General features: G+C 34.3%; 5 protein-coding genes and 1 non-coding gene across 6 annotated transcripts; 4 read left to right on the top strand and 2 right to left on the bottom strand.

The window, feature by feature from the left end:
• Positions 1-501: 501 nt before the first annotated feature.
• Positions 502-575, bottom strand: TRNAT-AGU. Its single transcript has one exon. It is a non-coding gene; the product is annotated as a tRNA-Thr (tRNA).
• Positions 576-727: 152 nt separating this feature from the next.
• On the top strand, positions 728-3,664 carry LOC123901873 (protein DEHYDRATION-INDUCED 19 homolog 4-like). Its single transcript, XM_045951717.1, has 5 exons — positions 728-912; positions 1,004-1,152; positions 2,207-2,284; positions 2,639-2,892; positions 3,326-3,664. Exons 1-5 carry the CDS (start codon positions 846-848, stop codon positions 3,432-3,434), a joined length of 657 nt encoding a protein of 218 aa, XP_045807673.1. The 5' UTR covers positions 728-845; the 3' UTR covers positions 3,435-3,664.
• An 834-nt stretch (positions 3,665-4,498) lies between these two features.
• Positions 4,499-9,004, bottom strand: LOC123901878. The gene is made up of 6 exons (XM_045951725.1): positions 8,621-9,004; positions 7,505-7,716; positions 5,861-6,146; positions 5,685-5,770; positions 5,291-5,382; positions 4,499-5,204 (listed from the first exon to the last, which is right to left on the bottom strand). Exons 1-6 carry the CDS (start codon positions 8,894-8,896, stop codon positions 4,972-4,974), a joined length of 1,185 nt encoding a protein of 394 aa, XP_045807681.1. The 5' UTR covers positions 8,897-9,004; the 3' UTR covers positions 4,499-4,971.
• An 8,028-nt stretch (positions 9,005-17,032) lies between these two features.
• Positions 17,033-17,723, top strand: LOC123901866 (60S ribosomal protein L10a-like). The gene is made up of 3 exons (XM_045951710.1): positions 17,033-17,170; positions 17,395-17,501; positions 17,609-17,723. The coding sequence occupies exons 1-3, from the start codon at positions 17,033-17,035 to the stop codon at positions 17,721-17,723; spliced, it is 360 nt and encodes a 119-aa protein (XP_045807666.1).
• A 455-nt stretch (positions 17,724-18,178) lies between these two features.
• On the top strand, positions 18,179-21,349 carry LOC123901861 (zinc finger MYM-type protein 1-like). Its single transcript, XM_045951707.1, has 2 exons — positions 18,179-19,526; positions 19,611-21,349. Exons 1-2 carry the CDS (start codon positions 18,699-18,701, stop codon positions 21,180-21,182), a joined length of 2,400 nt encoding a protein of 799 aa, XP_045807663.1. The 5' UTR covers positions 18,179-18,698; the 3' UTR covers positions 21,183-21,349.
• Positions 21,350-22,959: 1,610 nt separating this feature from the next.
• Positions 22,960-24,021, top strand: LOC123901867. Its single transcript, XM_045951712.1, has 4 exons — positions 22,960-23,116; positions 23,216-23,265; positions 23,437-23,613; positions 23,695-24,021. Exons 1-4 carry the CDS (start codon positions 22,960-22,962, stop codon positions 24,019-24,021), a joined length of 711 nt encoding a protein of 236 aa, XP_045807668.1.
• Positions 24,022-25,644: the final 1,623 nt, after the last annotated feature.

The following is a 25,644-nucleotide window of genomic DNA, read 5'->3' on the forward strand; positions in this document are numbered from 1 at the left end:
AGTACCACATTTTCTTTAGTGACTGGGTTAATTGCCCTTTTGGTTTAATGTGATATAGGGTGTTAGTGATTTTTATTGTTACCATCACATATTGGTACGAAATTTTCACCACGGTTAGCGATGACTAATCTCCGTTCAGGAACTTGTGACGCAAACAAGGTGTGTTCTCTCCTACCAACTGAATTTTCTCGACACGCATAAGTCAGGAATCGAACTCTTGCCCACATGCTTAAGGGGATCAAGACCCTTACCACTTAGACCAATTCATTGTTGGCGGTGTCAGTGTCTTTTTAATAGACCTCAGGGGAGACGAGTGTAATTTTTCCTAATAATAATAAACTAAAAAAAAAATTAGCAAGTTGTGATGATACTTCTAAACTGAGAGAGTGATTCAAAAAAAAAAATTAGAGAGGTGTTGTAATTAATTTTCTTTTGGGTTTCTTCAAAAATAGCAAAAAGCCCAAATGTTCAGAAAGTATAAAACGAAAAATAAAAACATTTTGCTCTCATTGAGAGTTGAACTCAAGACCTCCCGCTTACTAAACGGGTGCTCTAACCAACTGAGCTATAAGAGCTGGTTTGTTACTAACGTTCATCTAAACATATCTATAATTAAGCAAACAAATTCAATTGATAACCGCGTGCGAAAATGAGTGACCGGAAAAGTTAGTTAACAAATAAAGGGCATTTTCGGCATTTAAAACACCCTCCACATGTCCATTTCTTTCTCCGTGCAATGCAATTTCACAACAATACACTCTCTTCACAAACACTGTTATCTTCAACACACTCTCTCTATCCTCTTCCAATTTAGGGTTTCATCTACAATTTCAATTTCTCACCAAATGGATTCTGATTCATGGATCTCTTCTCGTCTCTCTAACTCATCACGACGTTACTATTCTCGATCCGGTTAGTATAACGATTGTTTTCAATTTTTGGTGTTATTTAATTTATTTTATTGTGATTTTTGTGTTGATGATTTGTTTTGTTGTTGTTTTAGATCTGTTTCTTGGTGGAAATGATGATTCTGAACCTGGTGGTGATGATTTAAGAGCTGAATATCTTTGTCCTTTTTGTGCTGAAGATTATGATGTTGTTTCTCTTTGTTGTCACATTGATGAAGAACATCCTCTTCAAGCTAACACTGGGGTGGGTTTCCATAAACACTTGATTTTATTTATTAGTAAGATTTAATAAGAAAAAATTGTGTATTTAATGAGTATGTCAATGTTTCTAAATTACTAGTACTTTTTTTTAAGGAAAAAAACACTCTTTTTTGTACAAAAAAAAAAAAAACTGTTTTTACTAGTGTACTATAGTCTATAGAAGTGTGTATAATTTTTTATTTTTCATCTTACAAACACTTACAAACACTTAGTAGTAGGAGTATTAATTAAGGATATATGTGAACAATAATAATAAGGGTCATGTTAAACAGGGTCCTTGGGTAAACATACCAAAAAAGGAAATCAAAGACAATTAATGTTGGGAATACAACTTTTTTTTAAATATTTTTAAGGTATGAAATACACCATGTTTCAAAGAGAAAAATAAGTATGAAATACACCTAGTGCCACATGCTCGGGGCACTGTCTGTATCCAATAAGAATAATCTAATGATTCTAATCTTCCATGTAATATGAAAAAAGTGGGGTGACATGGCAGAATACAAGGTTGTTTTCGATTGGCACACTGTCGGTGTATATGCTTTTTTCTCAAATAAAAATAAATGTATCTAGTAATTTGAGTGGCACTGTATTTTGTAACAATGTTGGTATGAGTTTGTGTTGAGTGGTTTTTTTTTTTGGTTATTGAGTGGTCTTTTCTATTTGTTACACTTGATAAGTTTGTTGGTTAGTTACTTAATTTTCATTTCTGCTGGTATCATTTCTGGTTACTTGTATTTTATAACATTGTACAATGTTTGTTTAGTTCATATTTTCTCTAAAGATTTAGTCTTTATAAATACATGAGTTTGTCTTCTCTGAGTCTAGTTTTGTGCTAAAAAGATAACTTTTTTTCTTTCTTTTCTTTTCTACTGGTTCTTGTATGGTGCTCAACATGACGCGTGTGGTTGCTTCTTTTTGGATTTCACGAGGCATGTTTTTATTAATCTTGGCCATGATAAGTGTTTCTTTGTTTTTGGTGTTTATATGGTGATGGTGATGATAATTGATGGCATTGGTTATTATATACGTTTCAGGTGTGTCCTGCTTGTGGGCAAAAGGTGGGAATGGATCTTGTTGGACATATTACCACGCAACATTCGAAGTTTTTTAAAATATCCTTTTTTGAAAGTTGGTTTCTTTGTTCTTGTTTTAATATATCTTTTAGTTTGATTCTTGCTCATTTCGATTGCTGTACCATGTTTTGGGGAAAAAGTTAAATGCCAATTTTAAAACAATTGATACACAAGTTTGTTGTAAACTTGAATTTTCAATGTTACGAATTTTATTGCATTCCCAAAAAACAAATTTAATGTGAAGTGTTGAAGTTTCATGCCGAAAAATGTATCTTCTTGTACTGCCTCTGCTGTTCTATAAATTTAATTTAAATATTTAAATTTAACAAGTCTTGTGTCTGGTGAATACAACTTTATTTGGATTGCTTTGAGTTTCCATAACCAGAAATTTACGTGCAGCGTAAAAAGAGGGTGAGGAAAGGAGTATCTAACTCAACATTATTTAGAAAAGAGTTGAGGGAAGGAGCATTGCATTCTCTTCTCGGAGGTTCTTCGTCCACAGCTTACTCTAATTCCGAACCTGATACTTTGTTGTCATCATTTATTTTTAACCCAGTTATAGGTGATGAAGCTGTGAGTGAACAATCTAGTTCTTCCATTGAAGCTGCCATAGTAAAAGAAAGCTCGAAAGATGATTTCGTGGAAAGGTACGAATGTGGATACTATTGATGGATTAAGATTTCCTTTGTTTTAGAAATGGATGCTGAGTTGTAGGTTTTTTATAGGGTATAACAACTTCACGCTATCTTGTTATATCATAATATTATAGTTTAAACTTTAAAGCCTATTGAACATTTTGGCAACACGGTGAAACATGATAAAATGTTATTTACATCATCGGTATATAGATACCAAACTCTTCTATGTAAAAGCATGGTACTGGATGCATGTGTAGGCTATTTACTCTGGATATATGTGATGAAACTTGTGGACACTTTGTTTCAAATAAGCAAATGATGAAACATTGTGTAATTAGTAGTAATGACTTGTTTCCTATCACACAGCTTCAAAGTTGTTTCTTTTAATTTCATCTGAAGTTTAGTTCAAAACATCTAGTCTGACAATAGGGTATGTTTACAGAAAACCTCAACAGATACAGCTGTCAGATGAGGACCGAGTAGAGAAGGCTCGGAGGTTTGATTTCGTGCAAGGGCTGCTGATGTCGACCATTCTTGATGATAACTTATAACTGCAATTGTAGCTGGTATATCGTAATAGGAGAAGGAGCTGATCGCGAGGGGGAGTTCGTTCGAGTGTTACAAAGTGGCATTAGCTAGATCGGATTAAATTAAATATGTAATGAATGTATCTATAGTTATGTTCATAGAATGCAAAGATGAAGAAACCTTTTTCTAGTAAATATGTATGTAATGAACGTATCTATTGTTAGGTCCATCATTATATGCATTGTATTCCAAACATGGACCCTTTATTCAAGCTGCTACACTAGACTTGCATAATTGACTAACATAAATAAGACAACTCAATATAATAATTGATGACTTATTCTCATCCCTGAAACAATGGTTGTGCCTGGTTTTTTCCCTATAAAAATTTCAATTAGTAGTACTTGAGAATCCAGAATTTTAACACATTAGTTCTTTCATATGCTATCCACTAAAGATTGTTAATATACTAATGTGTATTTTGGCAATTTATATAAAAGATTAGCCTATTGTCAAAAAAAAGAAAAAAAAAAAAAGATTAGCCTATAAGCATAAATCAGTTTCTTTCTTCAAAATGAGAAATGATTATCTCATTTTGTTACATTCCTTAAATACTTCTTTATTCCATTTTTTTTTTTTACTTTATAAACCCCTTCTCTTATTTTTCCATGGCCAAGATTATACTGAACCTACGGGATGAGTAGTTCAATTGATTTGAGCTAAGGGTGATAGGAGTAAAGATCTAGAGTTTAATTTCCAATGAAGGTTTAAAAAATACTAAAACTAATAATTAATTACTAACTTCGACCGGTTCAAAAAAAAAGAGAAAAAAGAAGAGATTATCCTGAACCCTAAACTTTCAATTATCTCAAGTCTTTTATTGCTTGAGCCATTCTAAGTATATCTGAAAAGATTATTACAAAATTCCTAAGCCTGCAAGCCAATATGACTTCATCTTCAAGCTATACGTATATAGTGTTATTATCCGCCCGTGGTATTATCCGCCCCTGTCAAATAAAATAGAGGGAGAGAAGGAAAAGGAGCAAAAGACCATTCATTTGCAATATTTTTATATTCTAAACGCAGATTTCAACTATATGTTACTTTCCATTCTAATAAAAATCGAAAACCAGTTACAATGTACTTTTGGTCGCATAATAGAAAGAAAGAAAAAAGATGTCCAAATAATAATTTAATATCCCATTAATTTAGCCTATCAAGAATAAACCAGCAGTACTGGAATTCTGTAGGATAAATACATCTCACAATAAGGATGTGATTGAGAATTATAATGTTACTCATCCTCTATACAAACCTAGGCACAAAAAACCATCTAAAATATACATTTCAGCAGAGACAACCTTTTCTACATAAAAGCAGAAACTGTCGGTTAAAGGCCTTGCATCATCCGAAAACTGAAGAACAGATCCTTTAAATATGATTTTATGAGAGCACTTTAAAGTGTTCCTTGCAACAAAAAAAACAACAGTATACCAGGTGCCAGTGGCGACTTCATAAGCTGAGACTTGACTACTTCAGTTTATTAGAGAAAACTCAGACTCACCTACAATATGTATAGTGAGAATTAAAGAATTTGTAATCAGGATGGTTAACTTGCAATTGCCTAATCCAGTTGTCAGCAGCTCGCCATAGAGAATTGGATTTCTGACCTTCAGAATCCCCTTCAGGTTCCCAGACAGAAATTTTGAACTTGTTAAAGGCAAGGCCAAATATTGGTAGTGATAGCTTGGACCATATATCCTTATCTTTTGAACAATTTACGGTAGTTGGACCTGATTTAAAGAATACAGTTATAATTGAAATCCTTACGTATATTCTCGGTTATGATAGAAACTAAAAAAAGGACAGCAAGACATACTTTTTAAAGGTGTTGACAGGGAATGGAAGGTGAGGAAGCACGCGCTCAGGTCCTGTAGTGTGGGACCGACAGGTATTCTATATATTGGATACCTGCATGATATACAAGGAACAAATCATGTTAAACTAGTTATTAATATTATTACTGTATTCCAGTGCTGTAAACTAGGGAAAACAGTGGTGCATATCGTAGCGGAATTTTAACAGACCTCTGTTGTTCCGCAATATGCGATTTAATACAAAGTTTTGCCAAATAGTGGTATAGTAGTGCTATAGCACTGTAGGATAGCGAAATTTGAACAAATTGTTATTTTACGCAATCACGATTGGCAACACTGTCATGTGCACTATCCAACACTAACAACATCCTAATTAAAAGTATATGATAAACATACCAAGCCAATGAAACCCAACTTGAAGGTGAAAGATCACAGCTCCGGTATGTCTTCAAATCAGGAAATTGTTCAGCAAGATCGTGAATCTGAGGCAAAAAAAAAAAAAAGAATCTTCGTCAAGATTAGAAAGCAACATAATCTCGAAGTGGAACTGAACCAAAGGATAATGGTCTTGCCTTATCTGCTAATGGTTCGCGATTATAAGGTGTTTCGCGCTCAAAGTATTCATATACAAGCTGACCAATTGCACTGCAGCTTCCGTTCTCATCACTTGATGAACCTGCTAAGGGTTTACTTCCAAGTGACATTCTTTCCAGACCAAGATTGCTTGCATCTGAAAAGTTAGGCTGCTTTGAACTGCCATTAATTACACTCTTAGCACCTCTATCATGACGATAGCCACTGCTGCTATCACTGCTTGTGTCTCTAGCTGATTCAGAATCACTTTCCTTACTGGGTTTCCTGTAACATGATGGAAAAGTGAATGAATCTATTGCATAGATGCACTAAAAAATGGTTTGCCAAGTCTTGTAACTCAGCTAAAGCGGAGAACTAGTGTACAGAAAAGGCTAGGATATGACGTCTATCACTTAAAACAAAGGATATAAACAGATGATATGAAAATGATAAATGTAAAACACTGCCTATTATAAACTACTATCAGCTATATGATTTGGTTTTCATTATGAAGTTATAGGTTAAATACTTATCCTATTGAGTACAGTTTAGAAATTGCAAGCAATATCAAGGATATGAGCAATACGACAAAATAGTTTCGGTCCCTGGCTTGGGCATGCAGCAGTGTTAAAACTCTTAGGGAGAGTTTGCCACCCAATTGGGTCCCACAAGGCTCGAGGGATTAGTCTCTGCAGTTGCGCGCAGAGGATACCCGGTTTATGCCAAAAAAATAGTTTCAGAGCAACATCTGGAGGCTGGTGACAATCATACTAACAATAAGTGTGATCTATGAGTTATATCAACAATCTGTAGTTCTGTACACATTAGAGATGATTTGTTGAATTTAAGTTGCATGCATTGCTAGTGTGAAAATGTTTCGCATTCATCCAAAATGTTGCAGTCCATCATTAGAACTAGATTTACAATGATAGCACATCACAATTCTAATTAGTGTACAGGCCACAAAATCTTGCAGGTTAGAAGATTAATACTCTAAGTATGTGTACAGCTGAGGGTGGCGCAGACTTAGTAACAGATAGCATCAAAAGCAATGGTATGCACTAATCAACATGACATGGGCATGCTACGATCTTTAGTCTAGTGATACTGATAGTCTAGCAAGTTCAAATCAAAGGATGCTCTCTAGTCTGCATCATATTACTAACCAGAATATCAAAGTAACGACCTATAAGATCTTATTTCTGAGCTATGTAGTACCAACACCTTCAGATTGAATACGTGTTTGGCATTTGACACTGACACGACAACGCCCCAACAAAGGGGTTACACTAAATTACTTTCATTTTCTCAAATTATGCCGGTGTTTGTGTCACTATCATGTCCCGTGTCTGTGTCAGTGCTTCATAGCTTATGAGATTTTTCTTCTAAATGCTTTTAGTTTTCTTCTATAGTATAATTTGAACTTCTAACTTTCCAGCAAGTTGAAAAAGGAAAAAATTAAAAATAAAATCTCAAAATATTACAGCAAACAATCTAAATTGAGAACAAATCATCAACATAGAATATGTCTGGTTTGCCATTGAACGAAACAATAAATCAGAATGTTAAATCAAAGGAACCGAGTCAATCATTAGAAAGGCACATGCAGAACAATAATTTTTCATAGTGAAGAAAGCACTAACCTTAACTGCGGGGACGGTTTTGATGGATCAATATAAAGCTGAATAGCAGACAAAGATACATTGTAATATTGAGTAACAGATTCATTCCCAGACAACACCAATGGAACACCAGCCCCATATGCACTCCACTCCTTGAAAGATTCCCACAAGTCCCCGAGCACAAAGTATGGTTGCAATTCTGTCTCCATTGGTCTCCATCTCCTCTTACTTTTCTGTTTGTTTACACACAAAAATAAGCCCAACAATGCCTTTGAAATAAACCCGAAAAAGAAAACCAACACTGCCTTAAAATAGTTCATAAGAATCACATTATACAATTTATTTACACTCTTAACACAATTCAGTGGATAGTTCCGAAGTAAGTCTAATCCTAACAATCAATTGTATACTTGATTGCATTAATTCATAAACCAAATTCGTCTCAATAAGTAGCTCGGTTGGTGAGTTAAGAGACACTGAAACAATTATCAAATCCTGAAAACTGACATAACCTATGAAGCATAGACACAAACACGAAAACCAGATCCAACAAAGAGATTGGCACGTCAACACCGATAATAATTTAAGAAACAGCAATGCCACTTGCTGCGACAATGTTTTCGTCGAAAACACGTGAATAGAGTAATTGGCCAATGAAAAAGCAGCTAACCATAAAAAGTCAAGTGCCGGGCGGAAAACACGGAGCACGTGGGAAAAAAGGAAACGGTTGTAATTGATTTGTAATTGATTCAATCTAAAAGGCATTTACCTTTAAGAAAATAACATAATCAATGTAATCATTTGTCGTTTACTCGGTGTTAGACACGCGTCGACACCGTGACAATGCTTCATAGTCATAGGACATAACCCCTACCTTACCAACATTTGTCTAAAAACTTCTTTTTCATAAACCAGACACAAAATTCAAACCCTAAAAACTAACATAATAAATACCTTGTTACATTTGTCTATAAAAACAATTCATGAACCAAAACATAGTTTGGATCCTAAAATCCAACATAATCACTAACTCACTAACAATTGTTCATAAAATTAATAAATCAAACATAAAATTGATTGAAATTTCAAAAATTTCACATAAAATTAACAAAATTGAAAAGCATTATTTTACTTTACCATAGGAAAATATTGAGCGGGAACATGAGGAGTGGTGTGTTCCAAGAACCGACACAAATTGGAAGCATCACATGTCGTATCGATTGAAGAAGAAGAAACGGAATTATCAGAAGAGGAACATGGCATGTTATTCTCAATCAACGTAGATTCCTGTTCCTGTTGTTCCTGCTGTTGTTGTCTCTGTTTTCGTAGCGCCGGTGGACAGTAAAAACGATTATCAACATGATGGCGGGTATTACGACGGCCGACGATGACGGCACCACCAGAGACCGACATTGTTGATTGTTTCCGGCGTTGGCAGTTGATTACAGAGATGAAACGACGACGTTAAGATGTAGGTCACGACTTCTGAGTCCACAAAATAAACAAAGTTTTTGCTACTGTAAGTGATACTGTGAAAAACGGGGTTTTATCTTTTTTTGATAAAATTGTTTAAAAAAAAATCTTTTTTGATAAAATCTTTTGTTTTATTATAACAATTCATTTAATTAATTGTTATATTTTTTGGTGAAAAAAAAAAACTGTTTATATCTTGAGGTTAGGAAACTCTGATACTTCAAAATTATTCAAGTATCGCATTAGATGGTTGATTCGACACTGATATTTGTTTGATATTTTTCAATATATATCGGAAAAATAGTCCATGATTGAATTTTATTTTTTAATAAAAAAATACCAGACACATTTGTAATACTTCACAATAGATATCAGAGAAGTATTCAATGAATAAATTTTATTTTATAAAAAATAACAAATATGTTTCCAATATGTTGTTTCTTGATATGCAATTGGAAGAAACTTGACACCATCTACTCAAGCTATCTCCACCCTTCGCCAAACAACAACACCACATGATGAGACAAAAATGTCTCAATCACCAATCTTAAGTAGAGCTAAAACATCTTCTGCTGATACATACTCTTGCCAAACCAGACTCTTATGGTATAAAGATAAAACGCGATCAACCAAAAGCACTTCACACAGATCTAAGCAAATTGTTACCCACTAACGCAATCGCGCACGATAGAGAACGTTGAAAGACTCTGGTACAAGGCAAACGGTCTACATTTGTGATCTGATTGTGTGACGCCCGACGAAGATTTGAAAAAGAAGGCAGCAACAAAGGAACTTAGATCCTAACGCCATTTTTACTGATTTTGCAAACTCATATCTACAACCAAGGAGAAGATGAAGACGTAAAGCTCAAAAGAACACTGAACCACCATCACAAAGGCAGAAATTTGGTTACAAACTATCACCACAGATCGAGGGACTATATCTGGGTGACCCACAAAAACCACCCAACCCTTCACGGATATGAGACTCAAACTCCAATAACCACCGGCGGCGACCACCGGAAAACAACGAAAACATAGTAGAGCAGTCACAGTTACAATCACAGCCCAAAATGTTTTTTCTGCAAAAACCACCGCAGCAGAGGAACGCCGGTAACAGAACCCAAAGATCCGACCTCTAAAACACTAGCGACCTCTAACACAATGCACAACTACGGGGTTGGCTTGGGCCCTTGGAGTATGCTCCTCTCAAGGTCTCAGGTTCGATTCCCATTAGTGCCAATTTCGGTGGGCTAAGTCCATACAGAGCAAAAAAACTCTGGCTTTAAATGGGGCCCCCGCAAGTGGGCGGTGGGATTGGTCCCCTTGGATTAGTCGGTCCTAAGGCCGGATACCAAGTTTTCAAAAAAAAAAAATGCACAACTGCCGAAAAAACTAAAACATAATAGGAAAAAAGGGCATGAGCATTGGCGAAAATGCGGTTGACAAAAACTCCAAAAGTTGTTTGTGATGGAGAAAATGTCGACGACTACTAGTGGTGATGCGACAGCTTGAGGTACGAACACACACCAATCGACGGATCTGAAACTAGAGAGAAGGCATAGGGTTAAATCATCAATTAAGTGGTTACGTTATCATTCTCTCTCCAACTTAACGCCTACATTATATGTGTGTTTGATCTGCTAAAAAATAAGGGATTGTACTGTGTTTGATTTTAAAATAGTTTCTGGTACTGGGGCTAAGGGACATGACAAAAACTGAAATTCTTGTCCTCCACCGAACTACGGGATAACTTTTTGTCTTCTGCACAAATTTTCTAAAATACCAAAATAACCTTTTGTCCACCAAACATCGTACAACACAAAATTTGTTCCATACCTTAAACGTTTGTCCTGTATTATTCTGTCTTGTATTATCATGTATCATTCTATCCAGTACTTACATTTTATAAATAATTAGTCTCTGTTATTAAAATTTAGAGACTAAATTGATGAATTTTATATGAAAAGCAACCAAAATATCAGTTTCAAAATCAAATTTTGAGTTTTTTTTCGAGAAACTGTTTATAATGTTCTAAACATATATGAAAATAATCATTCAAAAAACTTAATTTAACAACGGAGATTAAAACTGTCCGTAATAATTTTGTAGGAATTAAAACATGACACTTTTTATATGGAAAAAAAATTTGACAATTTAAAAATAATAATAAACATATTTAACAATAAAAATATTCCATAAGTACAGCTCATATACAGGATGAATTTTAATCTAAAATTTTCACTTATTATTCAGAATACTTAAATACTACTCCGTCCCATAATATAAGCAAAAAAAAAAATTTCACACTTATTAAGAAAAGTAAAATATGATAATTTCAAGGTTGACTTTTTGTGTGTTTGTTGAAATAAGTTTCATGAGAAGATGTAAAAACAGTTTTTATTGATTATTGATTATGGGGAAAAGAAGAGAGAGAGTAAATTAAGTAAAAGTTTATCTTGAAAATGATAAAAGTTAGTTTTTTATGTTTATAATTTGAGACATGAAAAAGTGATTTTTTTTGCTTATAATATGAGACTGAGGGAGTAATAGAAATAGATAAACATATTACATTTTTTTTGACGCAGATAAACATTAGTACATAAAAAGTTTATGTTGGTGGAATTTAAATAGTGAGAAATAATTAGGTGACAATGAGAGGGTGCATTCTGTGTACCAAATAGTACAGACATTGAAGACAATTCACCAACTCAGTTTGAAGAGCATACACATAGCTTAGGGAGTTGAGTTTGGAAGTTTCCAGATACTGCTTACGCGGCCACACGTGACGAGGCATCTCTCTTTGATTGAACTTTTCAAATTGGTTTTGCTATCTAACATCCTAACTACACAGCCTACACTTATCCCTACGCTTGCGCAGATCCTACCGGGAGGAGCAAAGTTTATTTTACACGAGGGACCAAAATATTTAAGGGTAAAAAAATTATCTTTAAATATTAAGGGTTAAAAAATTAAAGGTAAAAGGGTAAAATAATGCTAATGGTAAAAGGGTCCGATTAAGGTGTGCTCTAAGAACATATATGTTAAAAAAATTTAAAATAGAATTATTATATTGAAAAATATAATTATTTGACGTTTGAATTTTTTTTATAGTGACTTTGAAAAAGTTAAGTGCGAAACTTTTAAATAAATATTTTTATATATTAAGGCTATTATAAAAAGTTTTATAATGAAATGGAGCGGAGCGAAATAGAGTGAGTGATTTTTTTATTATAAGACGAATAATATCTAGACATCAGGGAACGAAGCAGGCATCGCCCCTGTCCTATGCCTATATCTCTTTATTATATTAAAAAAAATAAAAAATAAATAAATACAAAATTGGAGGACATAAACCTAACCCATCAAGTCTACACAAAAGCGTGTAAGACCAAAATACACCAACTTCTAATTAATCCTAAGATAAAAGAAATCCCTAACATCCAGGCGAATGAACCGATCGTCAACACGAATCCATTCACGTACCCCTACTCCCTGCATTACGCCAGCAATTGATGATAGCTTTTTCACGCAAACAGTCCGAAATCAAGAATGATTCGGATATTGAGCTGTTCTTGTTAACACACAAAGGGGGTTGTATTATTGATATTGGATTAAATAAATTACATGGCTTAGACTCTAGATAGGTCCATATGCCTGATTTTTGTAGAAAAATGGGGATCCCTTTACAATGAATGATCGGTCCTATTTATAGAGTCTTCTTCCTTCTCCTCCAAGCTCCATTACCATGTTTTTCGGCCACCTCCCTCTTCCTCCGTGAATAGCGCTGTTAAGGGTGGTTATTCTCCTCCTTAATTATCCTCGAAGGAGGAGGGATGGCGAAGCCGACGCCACTAATCAGATCATCGATGGGAAGCTTGTCCCATATACTCCACCTTTGTAATTCTTTATTTCAGTTATTATGTGCCCTTCTGTGGCTGTTTTGTAATTTGCCCTTAGTGGCTCCGACCTTTCGTCTTTTTTAAGGCCTGAATCGATTTTTGGTTATGTAACTGTTACATTTACTTGTTTTTATCTATAGTATAATCTGACCTTTATTTCGTCTATATAATTATTAGTATATGCGATCTCTGAAATTTTAAATGAGCTTTAAATCGCTTCGTACCTGAAAACGTGTTGACATTGACCCTGGCGAGGGTGTCCCCTCAGTTTTATTTCTAGATTTTGGCTTCTCCCTCAACATAATTCCTGTTGTGAAGGTCGCCCTGGTTTGTGTCGCCTTCTTTCTTCTGTGTTTCGCCAATGCCTCTCCTTCCTGCACCTGCAGACTTGTTCTTTTCTTTGGTTCAGAGCTTTCATCTGAGTTGATCTTTAATAAGATTCAGAGCTCAACTACAAGTTGACCATTTTGGTTCAGAGCCCTTCATATGGGTTGACCTTTGATAATTTTTGGTTCAGAGCTTTCATATGAGTTGATCTTTAATAAGATTCAGAGCTCAACTACAAGTTGACCATTTTGGTTCAGGGCCCTTCATATGGGTTGACCTTTGATAATTTTTGGTTCAGAGCTTTCATATGAGTGGATCTTTAATAAGATTCAGAGCTCAACTACAAGTTGACCATTTTGGTTCAGAGCTTTCATATGAGTTGATCTTTAATAAGATTCAGAGCTCAACTACAAGTTGACCATTTTGGTTCAGAGCCCTTCATATGGGTTGACCTTTGATAATTTTTGGTTCAGAGCTTTCATATGAGTTGATCTTTAATAAGATTCAGAGCTCAACTACAAGTTGACCATTTTGGTTCAGAGCCCTTCATATGGGTTGACCTTTGATAATTTTTGGTTCAGAGCTTTCATATGAGTTGATCTTTAAAAAGATTAAGAGCTCAACTACAAGTTGACCATTTTGGTATAAGCATATACATATATATATATATATATATATATATATATATATATATATATTATACGTGAAAAGTTTTATCGTAACCCTTTTGCCAAATCAAATTATAGGAATCAGCACAAGCTCAATTAATAAAAAAGCATTGTGTAGATAAGTTTCAACATAAATTAAAACTGTCACATTCAGGTAGCTGGCCTCAATAAAAACTCCTATTCCTATTTAGGAGAAAAGAGTGTCCCACCACTTCTTCTTAATAAAAAACATAAAACGTCCAAGCGAAGCTGACGAGATGTTCTTCCGTCTTTGCGCCTCATCCTCTTAGCTGCGATAGGACTTCCGGCTTGTGACACTCGGAATTCCGGATGAGCCTGCCTTGTCTCTCTAATCTCCTGGTGCTATTTGCCAAGCTCAACCTTTGTTTTATGTTTGAGGCTTGACGAGGCTCCGAACCAAACCGCATTCGTTCTGCTTTCTACATTAGGTTAACCTGCTTTTCCAGAGACTCCTCTCTAGGGTCTGTACTTACCAAACCGACCCTACTTCTTCCCCCTTGGTTTCTGAAATCTCCTGAGCGAAAACCCGCGTTTCCGCTAGGTATCTTATGCTGGATTTTTAAACTCGACTCATAGCACCGCCTTGCCAGGAGTTGATCGCCTTTAATGGTTCCCACGCCACCATTGTCCAGAGGATACTTCATTGACAAGTATAAGGTAGAAAGGACCTCACCCAAAGCATTGAAGGCGGGCCTCCCGATGATAATATTATAAGAAGTGAAAGGTGTCTTAACAACTAAGTATCGTACCTTAATGGTCTTGGCATTTTCCTCTTCTCCGAAAGTCGTCAAAAGCGTTGTATATCCCATAACCTCCACCTGCTCTCCAGCAAATCCTACCAGAGTTCCTTCGTATGGTTGTAACTGCTCTTTGGCCAATTGCATTGCTTTGAAAGCTTCCCAATACATGAAGGCAAAGGGTTTAGGACATTGTTATTGTTGTTTTCATTATTATTGGGTGGTCGAACCATTTTTGATCGAGATTTAACACTAGTTAAATTTGGTAAGGATTTACCACTCCTCAAATGCATACAAAATCAAAACAGACAACTTCTGAATACCAATTGTTTTAGTATTCGATAAAAAAATTTAGAAAACAAACTTCTTTTAAAAAGTAAAAACTGCACAAACAACCCGTCCCACTGGGCGTGCCAATTTGTTTACACTGATTTTTGGTAAACAACCGCTAGTTTAAATTAATTACTTGAGAGATCAACTAGTAAATCTCGGGACAATCGTTCGTGCGTTATATTAAAAGAGGTTTGAATGTTCTTCATTAAAGACATTATTAATTTGCAATAACAATGTGTTTAACTCGTAAAACGAAGTTTATGAAACACAAGTGTGAAACATAAATTGAATGAGAATAAAGAGAAAGTTCACTCGAATGAGAGAACCAATTAAATGCAGAAATGTAAACACTTTGAAAGTAAAGACTTAGGAAAAGTAAAATTGCATTTAGAATGTAAAAATTACAAATGAGTAAAAATGGTTCACTGATTCATACATCTTTCTCGAGTAACTCGTTTCTCGCTGTAGCATGGATACTTTGAGTGTTTGAGAATTTTGTGTAAGTGAATTGTGACCCTTATTTCGACTTACAAACTCCTATTTATAGAAAAACTACGTAACTACTACTTTAACGTTAAACTATTATTCCTCTGCCACACGTCCTTCTGTATTTGAAATGAACCAAGGCCTTGAACCGTTGTAACTGTCGAAATCGAATCACATTTGAAGGATAGAAAATACTCTAAGTCCACATTTTTAAGTACTTCGATTCTTTAACTGCAATGGAATCAACCATCTACTCGAAAGGCAGAATTTCTTCATATCTTGTAGACTCACATTGGACACTTCAAAGAATACTTTCCATTAGAACTCTCTTGTTCTTAAAGACATTACCCTTAACCTTCATTAAATGAGAAGATAAGAGAGATAATCTCTCTTGTTCTTGAAGACATTTAAAGCCTGACACTATTTAAAGTCATTTAACAAGCCTTTCAGTAATGAATGTCTTTGGAACTAGAGATAAAAAACATATTTTAGCTCGAGCTAAAATATGGGATAACACCCTGTGATATGCACACCACGCATTGTTGTTTGGCCCCAATGCCATGGATTTTCCTTTTGTTGGGGGAAGCGTCGCCATTCCTGCTGACAAAACTTCGTGCAAAATATGCACCTCTGTTTCCTTTAAAGGGGTGTAGCTATCATAAGGCTGATAATTCATGCCGCCTCGATCTTGCGGGTATTGGTACGGCTTTTTGCGCCGCTCTTGCCATGATGATTCTTGGCGAGAACTTTGTCTTTGAGGATGTTGGTCTGGACTCTTAATTCGCCTGCTAACATGCTCCTTTTCTTTGGCGTCTCTCATCCTCTTTTTCGCATTACTCTCCTCGCCTTTAATGTAGCATTCAACCCTCTTGTTTATCTCTTGCATGGAGGTAGCGGGCTTTTGTGCCAAGGATTTGTTGAAATGTCCTGCTCTGAGGCCATTGTGAAATGCTGCCACAAACATTTCCTAGTTGGGATTTGAAACCTTAATGGTGGCTTCACTGAAACGTGCTAGGTATTCACGGAGAGATTCCGCGTAAGCCTGTCGTATTGAAAAAAGACTGGTGGATATCACCTTGACATGCCTGGATCCTGCGAATTGATGGATGAACTTCTTATGAAAATCGGAGTAATTCTCGATGGACTTAGATTAGCTATAATTAGTTATTGAATTTAAGATTGCTTTTGTTAGATTCTGATTTTTTAGATGCTGCTGAATTGATTAGACTTGTTTGGAGATTGTGATTGTGTTAAGCTAGGTATATTATGATGATGATAATTTGAATTATGAAGTGAGTTTGGTGTGTATTTGTTGCATTTCTAAAACTGTGATTGTAGGTTGAGCTGCAATTGAGCTTGGTTGGTTGCTGCTAGTATTGACTTATTTTCTGAAATAGCTTGAAATGACAAAAAATGCTTCTGCCTTGTGTGATTTAGTAACAACATTTCAACAGAGTGATGTCTTTCATTTAGTTTCGATGGTAGTGATTTTGCATCATGTGCTTAGGATATATTTTGAATATTTGTTTGTTGCTAAGTTTTTTATGTTTATGTCTTACAGTCTAATATGCACATTGCAGGCTGAGAAATAGGACTGGACTCGATGGATGTTGAAGCTTTGAAGAAGCTCAACAAAAATAAGAAACTAGTGAAGAAATTGGCAAAGAAGTACCATTCCTTTTTAGCTTCTGAAGCTGTTATCAAGCAGATTCCGCGTCTTTTGGGTCCTGGACTTAACAAGGCAGGCATGTGTTTTATTTTGAGAAAAAAAATGTCAACATATGTTTAGTCCTAGCATGTAGAACTGGATTATGGGCAAGAGAGTTTTCTCTCAATTGGCCCTGATTCTATTACTGATGAATATATTCTTGTGTATTCAGTTTGTAAATGTTTTAAGTTCGTATTGATCAGTCACTACTACTTAATGCCATTGTCTACTAATTTAACTTATCTTTAATGTTGTAGTTACCATTAGTTCAAGGAGGAGGTGAGGGTAAAGGTGAGGGTAAAGCTATGTACATAGATGCTAAGGGAACATTTAGGCCTCAGCGACTCTTACAGATTGCAGACAGGTATAATGATTCTTTATATTGCTTTGTTAACCTGTGTCTGTGAATGGTTTGGACTGAATGGTGCTGATGTATTGAAAAAAAAGACCCACTTACTGAACTTTTTGCAGACTACTACTTATGATATCTTTGAAGAGTCTTGGTTTTTCTTCTTCAGCTCAAGTCAAACTGTATAGATCATACCGGTTCAATAAGATAGGGGTGATGGTAGTGCTTGGTTATTGATCACATTTGTTCTATAGTTTAAGGCGAAAATGGAAATGCATTTGTGAATAAGTGTGTACTATAGGTTGTGAATAATGGTTTGAATATTCAGGATTTAAAAAATCTATTTTACTCTCATAGTCAATATTAATGGGTTCACAACATTGAAACCATTTAACAAGACTAATGGTTTCAGTGTATAACATGTTGAAACCATTTTACAAGAGTAATGGTTTTAGTGTACAATTTTTATTCAAAGCCATTTAACAATAATAATGTTATACTACATTCACTTATAATCTGCCAATATTAAGGATTTTAAAAATCTATTTTACCCTCATAGTAAATATTAATGGGTTAACAAAACTGAAACCATTTAACAAGACCAGTGGCGGAGGTACAGGGGAGGCATGGGGTGGTTGTGGTCCCCCCCAGCTTTTTAATTTTTTTTTTACTAGTACTAGTATTATATATATACATATCTAATTATTGCTTAAAAAAAAAAGAAAAAAAAACACTATTGGGCCTTGCCTCTTATGGTAAAAAAAGTCTTTTAACAATATAAACCCTTATTTTGTCTTCTTCTCTAATTGCAAAACCTAATTGTTCTCCACTTCTCCCAATCTCTCGCAAAACCAACACCAAAACTGTGTCTCTTCTTCTTGAAGCTTGGACCACTTATTTTGTTTTCTTCTCTAATTCCATTCATCTCCAATTTCTTGGTAAGTGGTAGATTTAAATTTAATACTCTTTATAACTCTCTTTTCTTTGATGAATATTGTAGTGTTGTCTTGGTTTTGAGGGTTGTCATTAAGTTGTTACTTTACTTTTCTATCTACATCTTTTATTTTTAGAATTGACTTTATTTTTCCATAAGATTGTGTTAGTCTTTGTTATGTTGGGACTTGTTTCTTTAAGTGTTTGAGTTTGTCTTATGCTTGTGTTTTACCTTTGTGTAAATTTGTTTGAAAAATTGTGTTTTTGTTAGGCTGAAAAATGGTTAGAGAAAAAATAATTGACTCATTTTTTAAGAGGAAAAATAGAGATAATGAAGAAGTAGAATCATTGCGTCACACATCGGCAACAAACTCGCATATTAATGTTGAAAGTGTTGATAAAGATGAACAACGAATAGAGCCATCTAGTGTGCAACTTGCCCAACCACCTCCTTGCAAAGCTCCAAGGATCGAACAAGAAAGAATTAATATTGATATTGATACTTTGATTCGCGATCCTGGAAAACGTCCACTTATATGGAATTATTGTGTGAATCAACAAGATGAAATTCGTAGGGCATATATAAAATTGGGACCATACCAAATTTTGATGGACATGTATCCACTTTCTGGTCAAGAAGATCGTCCTCGTCGATTTCAAGCGCATTGGTATAAAGCTTTTCATTGGTTAGAGTACTCACCGGAAGAAGATGCTGTCTTTTGTTTTCCATGCTATTTATTTTCTAAAAAGTTAAGTCCTTTTACTACAAAGGGATTTAGAAATTGGAAAAAAGTAAATAATGGAAAAGATTGTGCATTTTTAAATCATATGGGGAAAAGTCCTAATTCCTCACACAATGTTGCTCTCAGATGTTATGAAGATTTCAAGAACCACTCATGCCACATTGAAAATGTTTTGTCTAAGCTAACTGAACAACAAATATTGAGTAATAGGTTACGGCTTAAAACTACTATTGATGCTGTTAGATGGTTAACATTTCAAGCTTGCCCTTTTAGAGGGCACGATGAATCATTGACATCTAGAAACCGAGGTAATTTCCTTGAAATGATTAAGATTTTGGCTGATTATAATAAGGATGTAAAAGAAGTTGTCTTGGAAAATGCCCCTAAGAATGCAAAATACACTTCACCAGATATCCAAAAAGAGATTCTACGAGTAATTGCAATGAAGGTACAAAAAGAAATTAGAGAAGAGATTGGCAATTCAAAGTTTTGTTTACTTGTTGATGAAGCCCGTGATGAATCTAAAAAAGAACAAATGGCGGTAGTTATTAGATTTGTTGATAAGTCTGGATATGTCAAAGAGCGTTTCTTGGATATCGTACATGTGGATGATACCACATCATCCACTCTTAAGCAAGGTATTTGTTCAATATTATCTCGTCACAATCTTGACATTCAAAATGTTCGAGGCCAAGGATATGATGGTGCTAGTAATATGCGCGGAGGGTTGAATGACTTACAAGCTTTGATTCTTCAAGAATGTCCTTATGCATATTATGTACATTGTTTGGCTCATCAATTACAACTTGTTCTTGTTGCGTCATCTAAAGAAGTAGCCGAAGTTCATACATTTTTTCAAACTTTGAATAAGATTGTCAATGTTGTGTGTTCTTCTTGTAAACGAAATGATGAGTTGCAAACTGCATATGAAAATGAAATTATTCATTTGGTTGAAAATAATGAGATTGAAACTGGAAGAGGGGCTAATCAAACTGGAACATTACAAAGACCTGCATATACTAGATGGAGTTCCCATTTTAATTCAATATGTAGTCTTTTACGCATGTATAATGCAACTATTTTAGTTCTTGAAGATTACGCGGTTAAAGGATCTAGTTCTGCTCAGAGAGGTGATGCTAAATATTGTTTTAAAGCAGTGATGTCATTTGAATTTGCTTTTATTCTACATGTGATGAAAGAAATAATGGGAATCACTGATAAACTTTGTCAAGCTCTGCAGAAAAAATCTCAAGATATTTTGAATGCTATGTGTTTAGTCTCTAGCACAAAAGCACTAATTCAAAAGCTAAGGGACTTAGGTTGGGATTCCGTTTTAGAAAATGTCAAAGCTTTTTGTAATATCCGTGCCATTTCAATTCCTGATATGAGTGGTTCTTTTGCTGATTTAATTCGATCTCGTCGTCAAGAGGATGCTGTGACAGTTGAACATCATTATCGGGTAGACTTATTTAATGCCATCATAGATTTTCAGTTAAATGAGTTGAATAGTAGATTCAGTGAGCAAGCAACTGAGCTTATTACATTGAGTACATCTTTAAATCCCAAAAATGCATTCAAGTCATTTAATGCACGTGACATTTGCAGTCTTGTTGAGAAGTTTTATCCATCAGATTTTTCTATTCAAGAAAGGATTCAATTAGAATATGAGTTGCAACATTATGAGTTTGAGGTGCTTAAAGATGTTAACTTTCAAAATCTGTCCACTATTGGTGACTTTTGTCAAAAATTAGTTGAGACAAGTAAATCAAATTCGTACCCATTGATTGATCGAGTGCTACGACTTGTTTTGACTCTTCCTGTGTCAACAGCAACCACTGAACGTGCCTTTTCAGCGATGAAAATTATAAAAACAAGACTACGTAGCAAGATGGGAGATGATTTTCTCAAAAGTTACATGATTGTTTATATTGAAGATGAGATTGCTGAAAAGTTCACCTCGGATATGATAGTTGACGAGTTTGACAATGTGAAACCAAGACGATTAGATCATAAAAAGTGAAGGTTAGTTTTTATTTTATTTTATATTTGTATGACTATATTGGCTTTGAAGAATACTTACATGTTCTTAAATTTCTTATATATGTAGTAGTGCATTGAAAAATTTACTTTTTCTATATACTAAATTATACTTTTGAGACTCGGTCCCCCCTATGTTTAAATCCTGGCTCCGCCCCTGAACAAGACTAATGGTTTCAGTGTATAACATATTGAAACCATTTAACAAGACTAATGGTTTCAGTGTATAACATGTTGAAACCATTTAACAATAGTAATGGTTTCAGTGTATAATCTTTATTTAAAATCATTTAACAATAATAATGCTCTATTACATTCACTTATAAATGCCAATATTAAGGATTTGAAAAATATATTTTACCCACATAGTCAATATTAATGTGTTAACAAAACTGAAACCATTTAACAAGACTAATGGTTTCAGTGTATAATATATTGAAACCATTTAACAAGACTAATGGTTTCAGTGTATAACATTAGTCAATAGATTATAAATATACTAGTAACTACTACTATTGATATGGACTAAGCAGTGTATAATTTTTCAAGTCAAGAATTGCGAGAATTTGTGTTATGTTTCTTTTACTTGTCTAGTTCTTTATGAATTATCTTTTGGTGTGAAAGGTAAAAAGATTTAGGCTTTTTTATAGTTAAGACTTAAGATAAAAAAAACGGGAGTGACTTTGAGAGATGAGAGGAAAGATATAGGGGAATTTCGTATTTTGTTTGAAAGAAAATTATTAAAGGAGGGAGGAGGAGAATGTTTGTGATTAATATTTTTTTTGTTACCCTCATAGTCAATATTAACGGGTTAACAACACTGAAACCATTTAACAAGACTAATGGTTTCAGTGTATAACATGTTGAAATCATTTAACAATAGTAATGGTTTCAGTGTATAATCTTTATTTAAAATCATTTAACAATAATAATGTTCTATTACATTCACTTATAAATGCCAATATTAAGGATTTAAAAAATCTATTTTACCCACATAGTCAATATTAATGGGTTCACAACACTGAAACCATTTAACAAGACTAATGGTTTCAGTGTATAACATGTTGAAATCATTTTACAAGAGTAATGGTTTCAGTGTATAATCTTTATATAAAATCATTTAACAATAATAATGTTCTATTACAAAACCATTAGACAAGTATTTTGGTTTCTCATAGAAGACTATCAAGCAAGTATATACAATCAAGTAAAGTAGCAATTGTAACAAAAAAAAACAAAGTAGCAATCCTTTTTAATCTTTCAATATTCCACTAGTATCATAGTATAAGAGGGAAACTAAAGTAGTAATCAATTTTATACTTTCAATTGAAAGATAGCAAAATTTGCTATCAAATTTGAAGCCTCGACATAGCATAGAATGCTGCATTTTCTTTAATCATTGTTTCTGCAAAGTGTTTTGGTTCTTCTTTTCTTGTGCTTTCTTCGATCTCTAAGTAGAAAGTCAATGCCTTATTAATCAATGTTTCATCAATAGGCTCTCCTGCTCGTTGCCAATCAATCTGTGCCAGTAAATGAAAAGAAATCCATTATAGAGGAAAATCAAATGAGGCAGCGTGTTTTTGACAAAAATAAAGAGAGCTTTCCCAAGAGTCAAACATAGTTTATTACTTAAAAAATTTATGTATATAATCCATGTATATGATCCTTGATATGTAGCTCTTCGAGGAGCAGCAACATTAAAAGCAAGAGCTCTAAAGGAAGTATGGAATATTGCTGCAGTAACACCACTAGAGAAATGAATGGGGGGTATGACAGTATGTGGAAAAGCTATTAACATAAACAACAGCACCAGTGTCAGTGACAGTGGAGAAATTGTGAATGGAGATAATTTTTCAGGTTCCGGCATCCAAGAGCTACTTGCTAAGGGCAGTGAATTACTCAAACAGACTCGCAACGGTATCATTATCGTTATTATCAATTACAACTTAAGTTATTAAAACTGACTCATAATATAGTTTGAAAAAACAAATTAAATTCATTTGGTTGTAACTGCAGGTGATCTGCATTGGAAAATAGTTTCTGTTTACATACATAGAACAGGACAAGTAATGCTGAAAATGAAAAGCAAACTTGTTGCAGGAGCTATTACTACCAAAAAGAACAAGAGTAAGTAACAAACAGCTTCACAACTTAATTTATTTTTACTTTTTACAAGTACTAAACTACTAAGAACCAAGGTACATAAGTCAAATAATGTTGGACTCATGAATATGCAGATGTTGAACTCAATTCTCTCAACTTCACCTCACACAATCACCACCTTCTCAAAACCTCAATTTAAACGCATATCATTACCAACTTCAACCACCATTTCACTACTTTCTCTCTTCACCATTCCAAAAGAAGCCAGAGCTGCCATATCCGTGGACCAAATTGTTACTTCTATCACCCTAGTAAGTTTTTCTTCCAAAGTTTCAAACTTTAACAAATTTCTACCTTACCCAGTTGCTAAAATTGCATTTTTGTTTTTGTAGGTGGAGCAAACAATTGATCAGGTTCAAGGTTTTTTGGACTTGGCAGAACGTGGTCTTGAAGCTATAGGGAATTTTTTGAAGCCGGGAATCGATGCCGGGTTGCCAATTGTGCAGCAGGCTGGGAAAGAAGCTTTGAAATTTGCTTCACCAGCTTTCTCTGAGGCTTCTAAGAAGGCTCAAGAAGCACTTCAAAGCTTTCTCTTGTTCTCATTGAACTCAATTGTCACATTTTGTGCTCAACTAAACTTAATAACTAACGACAACATGATTCTGATATCCTGTACCAATAGGAGATTTCAGTTACAATGTTTCTATCCAATCTGCTAAAAATTTCTATCCAATCACAATGTTTCTAATGGAAATACATTTCCAACAAAACAGACATAATTACACAAACTAATCACCTAAATCAACAACATTTTTTAATATCTAAATCAACCCACCAAAACAATCGCAATCGAAACAAATTAAACAGTAATACACAAATTAGGAAACCATTTAGTACATCCAATGGTACATATGAGTAATAATCCACAATTCCAAAATAATCAAACCTAATTCCCAAAATATAATTAGGAAACCATTTAGTACATCCAATGGTTTTAATCTTGTGAAATTAGAAAATGATCAAACCAAAATAAAACCTAATTCCCAAAATCAAAGTAAAAATATAGCTCTAACCTGTTTTCTTTTCACCATTTTGTGTTTGGTTCCTTCAAATGTTGGCGACGGTGAAGATGATGAAATGATGTTGATGATGAACGGCGTTAATGGCGACGGCGTTAATGGCGACGGCGACGGATGAAGTGATGTTGGGTGATGACGGCGTTAATGGCGAGGGTGATGACGGCGTTAATGGCGAGGTTGATGATGATGGCGACGGTGAAGAGAGTTACGATGTTGATGATGATGAAAATGGTTTAACTTGGAGTTGGAGTTGCTTATCAAAAAAAAAAAAAAAGTAACTTGGAGTTGGGCTTTTTTGGATATGGGTTTTGGAATGGGGGGTGTATGACAAAGGAGGGGGTGCACGAAGCAGACTTATGCACCGTGCATAAGGATGGCTTATGCACAGTAACCGGACCCAAAATAATCTATGCTGTTGAACGTAGAAAATATTTGGTTAAAAAAATATCATAGTCATTTGAAAAATTAATTAAATTATGAATAATTAGTTCTTCACTAAACCATTTTATTTTCGGTATAATAGAGAGCTAAAAGCCCAAAACCGATGTGTTTCTAACGTAACCAAATTATGCTAAGTAACGGATTTAGTCTCCCTAATTTTTGTTTTAGTTAGGATTACGTTTCTATCTTTTTGTAAGTTTTTTCACACGGCAATATATTTTTTTGTATTTGAATATCTTCTACGTGCAACTGCATAGATTATTTTCTTCCATTAAGTTTTTTAACAAGGTAGCTGTTCATCATTCTTTAGATTTTTTTTTTTTTGCCTAGTCTTTCAAGCTCGCTTAATTATATCTTTAGTTCATAGTAATATTTTTCTGAGTGTCACAAATAATATGTGATGATTTTAAAGCGTAAACATAGATGAAATGTCATTACTATCAACATAATATTTTTACACTCTAATTTTTGCTTAAAAAATTATATTCAAAACCAATTTTACAAAATTATTTTTAAATGTTTCTAACTAATTAAAGTAGTAGTATTAAATTCAGCATTCTAGAATGGCGTCTTGAGACTGCAATTTATAATCGACAAAGACTGCAATATTAATTTTGGTGCAAGTTGAATATTATAAGATCAGGACTCCACAATTTCCTCTAATTAATTTTTGGGTTTGCATTTGATAATGTGAAGCTGAAAGCTACAACATTCAATCAACCCAAAGAGTACACATATCTTGCCGTAGCCCGTGATAGCTTCCAACAACTCAATTTTTGAACTATTCACAAAATTCCTGAGAATATTCAATTTAAAATAAAC

Source organism: Trifolium pratense, unplaced genomic scaffold (assembly GCF_020283565.1).
Source record: "Trifolium pratense cultivar HEN17-A07 unplaced genomic scaffold, ARS_RC_1.1 scaffold_82, whole genome shotgun sequence".
Lineage (NCBI taxonomy): Eukaryota > Viridiplantae > Streptophyta > Magnoliopsida > Fabales > Fabaceae > Trifolium > Trifolium pratense.

Excerpts from the sequence above, each read along its gene's own strand:
- LOC123901873 (XM_045951717.1), top strand. The coding sequence starts at position 846 with ATGGATTCTGATTCATGGATCTCTTCTCGTCTCTCTAACTCATCACGA. Across the intron at positions 913-1,003 it reads ACGTTACTATTCTCGATCCG|ATCTGTTTCTTGGTGGAAAT; the intron begins GTTAGTATAACG and ends TTGTTGTTTTAG. Across the intron at positions 1,153-2,206 it reads CTCTTCAAGCTAACACTGGG|GTGTGTCCTGCTTGTGGGCA; the intron begins GTGGGTTTCCAT and ends TATACGTTTCAG.
- LOC123901878 (XM_045951725.1), bottom strand. The coding sequence starts at position 8,896 with ATGTCGGTCTCTGGTGGTGCCGTCATCGTCGGCCGTCGTAATACCCGC. Across the intron at positions 5,383-5,684 it reads AGTTGGGTTTCATTGGCTTG|GTATCCAATATATAGAATAC; the intron begins GTATGTTTATCA and ends TATATCATGCAG. Across the intron at positions 5,205-5,290 it reads CCTGTCAACACCTTTAAAAA|GTCCAACTACCGTAAATTGT; the intron begins GTATGTCTTGCT and ends TCTTTAAATCAG.
- LOC123901866 (XM_045951710.1), top strand. The coding sequence starts at position 17,033 with ATGGATGTTGAAGCTTTGAAGAAGCTCAACAAAAATAAGAAACTAGTG. Across the intron at positions 17,171-17,394 it reads TGGGTCCTGGACTTAACAAG|TTACCATTAGTTCAAGGAGG; the intron begins GCAGGCATGTGT and ends TTAATGTTGTAG. Across the intron at positions 17,502-17,608 it reads CTCTTACAGATTGCAGACAG|ACTACTACTTATGATATCTT; the intron begins GTATAATGATTC and ends AACTTTTTGCAG.
- LOC123901861 (XM_045951707.1), top strand. The coding sequence starts at position 18,699 with ATGGTTAGAGAAAAAATAATTGACTCATTTTTTAAGAGGAAAAATAGA. Across the intron at positions 19,527-19,610 it reads ATAATAAGGATGTAAAAGAA|GTACAAAAAGAAATTAGAGA; the intron begins GTTGTCTTGGAA and ends ATTGCAATGAAG.
- LOC123901867 (XM_045951712.1), top strand. The coding sequence starts at position 22,960 with ATGGGGGGTATGACAGTATGTGGAAAAGCTATTAACATAAACAACAGC. Across the intron at positions 23,117-23,215 it reads ACTCAAACAGACTCGCAACG|GTGATCTGCATTGGAAAATA; the intron begins GTATCATTATCG and ends TTGTAACTGCAG. Across the intron at positions 23,614-23,694 it reads TTGTTACTTCTATCACCCTA|GTGGAGCAAACAATTGATCA; the intron begins GTAAGTTTTTCT and ends TTGTTTTTGTAG.